The sequence below is a fragment of the Marmota flaviventris genome, unplaced genomic scaffold (genome assembly GCF_047511675.1).
Source record: "Marmota flaviventris isolate mMarFla1 unplaced genomic scaffold, mMarFla1.hap1 Scaffold_58, whole genome shotgun sequence".
NCBI lineage: Eukaryota > Metazoa > Chordata > Mammalia > Rodentia > Sciuridae > Marmota > Marmota flaviventris.
In genome coordinates this window covers 553,462-562,387 of record NW_027288380.1, presented here as the reverse complement: position 1 = coordinate 562,387, position 8,926 = coordinate 553,462, and the positions used below count along the sequence as shown (strand labels likewise).

Below are 8,926 nucleotides of genomic sequence, written 5' to 3'. Positions count from 1 at the left end.
CGGAGAGCGTGAGCTCCCCCTGGCGGTGGTGGACAGACGTGTCCTGAAGCCACAGGCCACATTCTTCAAGGGATGCCTTGAAGGACTCTGGGAGGGACGGAAGTGCCCTAATCTGGGAGGGATGGAAGTGCCCTCATCTGGGATGGAAGTGCCCTCATCTGGTATATTCTGCTTCAAAGCCGTCTGTTCTTGCCGGGCAATTCTTTCTCTCAGGTTGAATTCACTGTCTGTTTTTAATCTTTGCCTCTGAACTTGTGTTACACGTTTACTGTGTGTGTCTGTGTTTGTGTCACTTTTGTATTGTCCCTGTCTTTGTTCAAGTAACTTTCATTATGGGACAGAGCCATTCCACGCCTCTGCCCCTGACCCTTGATCACTGGACTGAAGTCCAGTTAAGGGCTCAGAATCTTTCTTTTTCAGTAAAATGCCAGACTTGGCAGACTCTCTGTGCCTTAGAATGGCCCACCTTTGGAGTCGGATGGCCTCCAGAAGGATCTTTCTACTCCCCACTAATTCAAAAAGTCAAAGATATTATTTTTCAGCCGGGGCCACATAGCCATCCAGATCAACAACCGTATATCTTAACTTGGCAGGACCTCTGTGAATCTCCTCCTCCATGGGTGAAGCCTTTTCTTGTCCCTGTCCCCACTCCTACTCCTCCCCCCACGATTCTCTCTCTCAAACCCTCTGCTCCTCCTCCACCCTCTGCTCTCCCTGAGTCTCAAGATTTGACTCTACTGGACTCTCCTCCCTTTCCTTATCCCCTGCCTTTGGTCCCCAACCCCCAACACCCTCTAAGTGATTCTCCTGCTGCTGACTCAGCCTTTCCACCATTGGAGGAAGTTAAGCCAGCCCAGCACCCTCCAGATGACTTCCCCAAGGCACACATAGCCCCTCCTCCCCTGGAGTAAGCTGGCCCGGCTAAAGGAACTCGCTGGCAGCGAATGATTAAAAACCCTGAAGCCCCCGTGATACTTCCCCTCCGTCTTTATGGGCCAATGATAGAGGATGGCCATGGTGGAGAAATACAAGCCTACCAGTATTGGCCTTTCTCCTCTTCAGATCTATATAACTGGAAAAATAACAATCCCCCTTTTTCCGAGGACCCCACCTGGCTCAGAGTTCTGATTGAGTCATTGATGTTTTCACACCAGCCTACTTGGGATGACTGCCAACAACTCTTAGGCACTCTCTTCATGACAGAGGAATGAGAGAGAATCCTTCTGGAAGCTAGAAAAAAATATCCTCGGACCAGATGAGCGACTGACACAACTTCCCAACATAATCGAAGCCAACTTCCCCTTGAACCGACCCAACTGGGACCCCAACACCTTTGAAGGTAGGGAGCATCTGTCCACTTATCACTGGGCTCTAATAGCGGGTCTCCGAGCAGCCGCTAGATGGCCAACTAATTTGGCCAAGGCAAGAGAGATTATTCAAGGGCCTAATGAATCTCCCTCTATGTTTCTGGAGAGAATTATGGAGGCATATAGGAGATATACTCCTTTTGATCCTCAGGCAGAGGATCAAAAGGCATCTGTCACGATGGCCTTTATTGGGCAAGCTGCCCTGGATATTAAAAGAAAGTTACAATGCTTAGATGGATTACAAGATATGACTCTGAGAGATTTAGTCAGAGAAGCCAAGAAGGTATACTATAAGAGAGAAACTGAGGAAGAGAAGGAACAAAGGAGGGAGAAAGAAAGGGAGCAAAGGGAGGATAAAAGAAGCAAAAGACAGACTGAGGCATTGACTAAGGTCCTGGTCACAACAAAAAATAGGCCAGTAGTTAAGAGACAGGGAGACAGAAAGGGATACCTGGGCCCACGCCAGAAGCCACCACCTCTGGCCTCAGATCAATGTGCCTACTGTAGAGAAAAAGGACAGTGGGCCAAATAGTGCCCTAGGAAGAAACAGCCACGCCATCCAGGCATTCTAACTCTGGAGGATGACTAGGAAAGTCAGGGCTCGGATCCCCTCCCTGAGCTCAGGGTAACTTTTGAAGTGGAGGGGACCCCAGTAAACTTTGAAGTGGATACAGGGGCAGTATACTCAGCCCTTAAGGACCCATTGGGCCCTCTATCAACTAAAAGATCTCTAGTTCAAGGGACTAATGGCAGTAAATATCGGGCTTGGACAACTAAGAGGACCATGGACCTGTGAAAAGGAAAAATCCATCACTCCTTCCTAGTGATCCCAGAATGCCCAGCCCCATTGATGGGCAGAGATCTGCTCACCAAACTCCAGGTCAGAATAACTTTTAACCCTGAAGGCCCCCAAATGGAATTTCTAAATCCTTCAGTAAAAACTCCTATAGTCATGGCTTTAACTATGTCAGTAGAAGATGAACATCAACTCTTCACACCCCCCAAGACTGATCAAACAGGCAAGCTATCCCAGAAATGGAAAACAGATTACCCAGATGCCTGGGCAGACACTGCTGGGTTAGGCCTAGCCATAAAACAACCTCCAATAATGGTGGAGTTAAAACCTCAGCCTCCCCAATTAATATTAAACAATATCCTCTGAGCAAAGAAGCTAAAGATAGGATAAGGCCCCATATTCAGAAATATCTGGCCTTAGGGGTCCTAAGGCCCTGTCAATCGGCCTGGAACACTCCCCTGCTACCAGTAAAAAAGCCAGGAACCGGGGACTATAGCCCCGTTCAAGACCTAAGAGAGATCAACAACAAAGTGCAGGACATTCACCCCACAGTACCTAATCCGTACAATCTGCTTAGCACCCTGAACCCTGAGCGAAAATGGTATACTCTCCTGGACTTAAAAGATGCTTTCTTTTGCTTGCCTCTGCATAAAGATAGTCAGCTGCTGTTTGCTTTCGAGTGGGTAGACCCAGAAACCGGAATGTCTGGTCAACTAACTTGGACCAGACTCCCACAGGGGTTCAAAAACTCCCCCACTCTCTTTGATGAAGCCCTCCACAGAGATCTCAACAACTTCAGAACCATGCATCCTGAAGTCACCCTACTCCAATATGTGGATGACCTGCTACTGGCAGCAGACACCAAGTAAAACTGTGAGTCTGGGACCCAAGCACTACTATCTGATCTTGCTCAACTCGGTATAGAGCTTCTGTCAAAAAGGCCCAAATTTACCAGCAAGAAGTAATCTTCCTGGGCTATTCCCTTAGGGGCAGTAAACGATGGCTCACTGAGCCCAGAAAACAAACCGTTGTGCAGATACCACACCCATCTAATAGGAGGCAACTCAGAGAGTTTCTTGGGACTGCTGGCTTTTGCAGGTTATGGATACCTGGGTTTGTATCCTTAGCTGCTCCTTTATACCCGTTGTTAAAGGGAAATGCCCAATTCCAATGGAACCCTGAGCACCAACAAGCTTTTGATAACATCAAAAGGGCATTGCTATCTGCTCCAGCCTTAGCACTCCTGGATGTAGAAAAAGCCTTTACTCTCTACATTGAGGAAAAGAAAGGAATAGCACGAGGAGTGCTCACTCAGACTCTAGGACCCTGGAGAAGGCCTATAGCCTACTTATCTAAAAAGCTGGACCCAGTGGCTAGTGGATGGCTCCATTGCCTAAAAGCTATAGCAGCGGTGGCCCTACTAATCAAGGATGCTGATAAGTTAACGCTGGGGCAGAAGCTAACCATTATAGCCCCCCATGCCCTAGAGATCATCATCTGCCAGCCACCAGACAGATGGATATCAAACTCTAGAATAACACACTATCAGAGCCTGTTGCTTGACAAGGACAGAATAATACTGGGACCCCCCCACCCCACTTAACCCAGCTACACTACTACCTGAACAATCATCAGAACCCGTCACTCATGACTGTCAACATATACTGGCAGAAGAAACCAGTATACGACGGGATTTAAAGGAACAGCCACTGCCCCACCCTGAGATCATATGGTTCACTGATGGCATCAGCTTTCTCCAGGATGGTAAGTGGTGGGCTGGGGCAGCAATAGTTAGCACAACTAAAGTAATCTGGTCCTCTAGCCTCCCGGAGGGAACATCGGCTCAAAAGGCAGAGCCGATCGCCCTCACGAAGGCATTAGAACTAGTGGCAGGCAAAAAGGCCACCATATACACAGATAGCCGCTATGCCTTCGCTACCACTCATATACACGGGGCTATCTACCAGCAAAGGGGACTACTAACCTCGGCGGGAAAAGAAATAAAAAACAGAGATGAGATCCTCCATCTCCTCTCAGCAGTGCAAAGCCCTAAAGAACTAGCTATAGTGCACTGTCCAGGACACCAGAAAGGAAACGATCCCATAGCAGTCGGGAACAGGAGGGTGGATGAAGAGGCTAAATTGGCAGCCCTAAAAGGAGTAACCATGTTAACGCTTTCCACAAGGGGGGAATATGAGTCAGGAGATTTAACTACATCAGAGCATCCCGACAACTTAACATCTAAGGACACTGACACTGAACTCCTTGACTACACTGAGCCCAGCTTGCAATTTCAGAAAGCCCTACACTACGTTAAAAATGTACATCAACTCACTCACCTTGGTTCAAAGAAACTGCAGGCATTCCTAAAGGATCAAGAACAGAGTTTTCCACTAACCGGCTCACAGCAAAAGGAAATAGCTGAACGAGTAACAAAAGCCTGTCGGGCCTGTAAATTGGTTAATGCTTACCCCGCCAAGCTTCCTGTAGGAAGGCGCCTTCGAGGGACCAGACCAGGACAATTTTGGGAAGTGGACTTTACTGAAATTAAGCCAGCAAGGTATGGACTTAAATATCTCCTAATCGTTGTAGATACATTTTCAGGATGGATTGAAGCCTTCCCCACAAAAAAAGAAACGACGCAAATGGTGATCAAGAAGATCCTGGAAGATATTTTTCCAAGATACGGCCTGCCTAAGATAATAGGGTCTGATAATGGACTGGCGTTCGTGGCCCAGGTAAGTCAGGGGTTAGCCAGGACCCTGGGGTTTAATTGGAGGTTACATTGCGCTTATAGACTGTGAACGTCTAGAGTGTTCGGGTCCCTGGGTAAGGGTCACGAAATAACCAGGACACAGGGGATGCAGAGCGAAGGCAGCAATTGCAACTGCATGCTGAGGTTTATTTGCAAGTTCCTTTTATATTCTTCTTCTAACAAAGCAAGCAATTCTTCAATAACACTTTACCCACATTGCCCAAATATCATGCCTCAGCGGATACACAGAGCTAAATTCATACTGTTCCTTTTCATTTGATAAGTACCCTCATAAAGTTCTTTGTAGACATTATCTAATCCCCTGAGGATGCATTTGTTTCTTTTAGAATGTACTGTTCCCAGGATAAGTATGCAGGAAGCTTCTTCCTCTTGGCCAAACCATGCAGAAATTGTGACTTGCGATAAGGGGAAGAGAACTTTTCCTCCTCCTAACTGAGGTTTGCCTCAGCTGACATAAATCACAGCCACAGCTCTTGCAAAAAGTCAGGCCTGAGGGAGCTAAAGTCTGCACACTTAAACCCCAACAATAGACCCCAGAGCTCAGGACAAATAGAAAGAATGAATAGAACCATTAAAGAGACCTTGACGAAATTAAGCTTGGAGACTGGCATAAAAGATTGGACTATGCTCCTGCCTTATGCACTGTTTCGTGCAAGAAATACTCCCTCTATTTCTTTGTGTAACCTCACCCCCTATGAAATTCTCTATGGTGCCCCTCCTCCAGTAAGGGACCTGACCCCAACTCTAAGACCTAACGATTCCTTTCACACCCCCTTGCTTGACAGACTTAAAGCTATTGAAAGAACCCAGCGATACCTGTGAAAACAGCTGGCCACTGCCTACCAACCTGGAGATGAAGGGACTTCACATCGATATCAAGTGGGGAACTTCGTCTACGTAAGACGACATCAGGTGTCATCCCTAGAACCCCGCTGGAAAGAACCATACCAGGTGCTACTTATAACACCTACAGAGGTAAAGGTAGATGGAATCACTTCCTGGATCCATGCCTCTCATCTCAAGCCTGCGCCCTGTCCAGACTCTGGCTGGAAATTGGAAAAGACTGGTAACCCTCTCAAATTGTGTATTCGCCATGTGGATAGGGCTAGGGATTCTCCCCATGATCACCAGTAGTCCTAACCCTCATCAGCCCATTCAGCAGCGATGGCTGATCACAAATCCTACTGGACAGGAAGTATGGTCTATCTCACATACAGCCCCCTTAGGGACCTGGTGGCCATCTCTCCACCCAGACATTTGTCATCTGGCTATAGGCCTTTCCTATTGGGACATCCCTGATGAAAAAGATCCCACTAAAATTCCATTAAATCCCTTCCGTACCATAGATAATGGAAACAAACATTATGGATGTAGGGACATGCAAGCCAGATGTAGGTTGGCTAGCCTGGATTATTATGTTTGCCCGGCGGACTATCGAAGCTGCAAACAGTCACGGCTGTGTGGGGGGAAAAGCTGACTTCTTCTGTAAGTCATGGGGATGTGAGCATACAGGGGCTGTCTGGTGTAACCCAAACTCCCCTGATAGTCTGATTCGGGTAAGAAGAAATAATACTAAGTTAAATCCCAAACAATGTCTCCAATTTAAACAGAGCCCCCAAGCGGGGACTTCTGGACTAGTTGACCCTACTCCATGTGACACAAATAGCCTATGCAACCCCCTAAATATAACCTTCACCTCCAAAGGAAGAAACCAAAATATCTGGGCATGGCTTTCAGGAAAAACCTATGGGATGCGATTTTACACCACAGGATATGATTTTGGCCTTTGGTTCACTATCAGGTTTGAGAGAAAAGAAATTCCCTTGGCCGTAGGGCCCAATCCCCTCAAGCCAGGAATTGGGCCTCATAGACAACCCAAACCTAAATCTACTAGGGTCCTTTCACTTTCCCATACTCCTCAAGTTTCACCTTCATTTACTTCCCCAATCCAGAGTGAAGTCAACCCTTTCCCCTGGGGGCTAATTGAAGGAGCCTTTGTGGTGCTGAATTTCACACAACCAGACCTCACTCAGTCTTGTTGGCTCTGTCTCTCCTCTGCTCCTCCTTACTATGAAGGGATAGCAATTGATGAGACTGATGCAGTAAAAGCACAGAGTTCCTCCTGTAATTGGGGTGAAAATCCTAAGTTAACCCTCCCAGAAGTAACCGGGGCAGGCTTATGTATAGGGTCTCCACCTAAAAGTAAACAACACTTATGTACCCAGATAAAAAATATTGGCATCACACAGGGTTTCCTTACTCCTGAAAATGGAACTTTGTGGGCATGTGACACAGGGTTAACTCCTTGCATTTCAGCCCAGATATTTAACAGCTCTGTAAATTATTGTGTAATGGTGCAGATGTTTCCCAGAGTGCTCTATCATGATGCAGGTTCATTTGAAGATCAAATAGGGGTGCATACAATCCGGTTTCACAGGGAACCTGTATCCCTCACTTTAGCGATCTTATTAGGAATGGGAATTGCTGCAGGGGTGGGCACAGGGACCACTGCCCTGGTCCATGGGACACAACAAATGACCCAATTAGAAAGAGCAATGGACCAAAACGTAAAGATATTAGAAACCTCCATCACAGCTTTGCAGGAATCTTTAACCTCTCTCTCTGAAGTTGTTTTACAGAACAGGCGAGGGTTGGGCCTCCTCTTCATGAGAGAAGAGGGCCTTTGTGCTGCTTTGAGGGAAGAATGTTGTTTTTATGCCGACCATACTGGAGTTGTAAAAGAATCTATGAGCAAACTAAGAAGACGCCTTGAAGGGAGTCAGAGAGAGAGAGAGAGAGGGGGGCCCAAAAAGGGTGGTATGAGTCTTGGTTCACACAGTCCCCCTGGTTAACTATGCTTTTATCAGCCCTGGCCGGTCCTTTAATAATTCTTATATTGTTGCTAACTCTAGCACCCTGTTTGCTCAACCGTGTAGTTTCCTTTCTCCAAGCCCAAATTGGACAAGTCAAACTTATGGTAATCAGACAACAATATACCCCACTAGCAGACACAGAATGTGACACCCCCAATGATCACTTTTATGATTAAAAGTAGCCAGAAGAAGAAGTGGGGAATGAAAGGTTAATAAAACAGGTACTTGTCACTCCGTTTTTCTGTATGCTTAACAAAACACTGTTGAAATCCTGAGAACTGTTTGCTAATCTTGTTCCCAGAATGTGCTGTCCCCAACTGCCAAACTGCAGAATGCACTCCCTCACATGGTTGCAGGCAAACTGCCCACTCGCCCTGACCCATCAATGAACTTCCCTCCCTGCCCTCTCCAAGAAAAGTATATAAGTTCTGCTTAAGCTGTTCCCAGTGCTCTATCTCTCTTTGCTCTAGTGAGCTCTGAGCCCCAGCACGCTGGTCTCCAAACAAACCCTTTTTGCTGTTGCATGAGACAGTCTCTTGGTGGTCTCTTCCTCCAACATTTCGCTGGTCCCTTACACTTGAAACTTCACACACTCAATCAGTTCTCACTGAATATTCTCTGGTTTGTTTCCTGTGAAGTATCCCTCAGCTGAAGTAGAAAGAAACAGCTTTATCTCTGAGTGCTTTAGGAGCAATCAAATTACACATGTACTGAAAGATCTTTGAATTTATTTTGGTCAGTTTACTTTGATACTGTACAGGATTCATCTTTGACCAACCTTAGTAGGCTCCCCAAGTTTGGGCCATCAAGGTTCAATGGTTCAGTGTTAGGAAAGTTTGGATTTTTAGTTTTCACTACATTATGGCCTATAGGTGTGAATGGAAATGGAGCTGGCAATCAAACAGGGTTGGTGCTAGCTGCCTGAAACTTCACACACTCAATCACTTTTCTGTCGGCATGCTCTGTTTTATTCTTGTGAAAGTATCTTAAGCTGAAGCATGAAAAAACAATTTATCCAAGAGCACATTAGGAGAAAACAAGGTATATAGGCATGTACTGAAACACCTTCCCCAAATATTGGTCAGAATTTTTGATGCTGGGCAGGATTCATCTC

General features: G+C 46.4%; 1 protein-coding gene across 1 annotated transcript; it reads left to right on the top strand.

The window, feature by feature from the left end:
- Positions 1 to 332: 332 nt before the first annotated feature.
- LOC139704420 (uncharacterized) lies at positions 333 to 6,073 on the top strand. Its single transcript, XM_071607286.1, is given in 7 exon segments — positions 333 to 773; positions 840 to 1,235; positions 1,237 to 2,488; positions 2,491 to 3,078; positions 3,081 to 3,748; positions 3,750 to 4,963; positions 5,470 to 6,073. Coding segments are annotated over 7 exon segments (5,163 nt in total).
- The last annotated feature ends 2,853 nt before the right edge of the window (positions 6,074 to 8,926 follow it).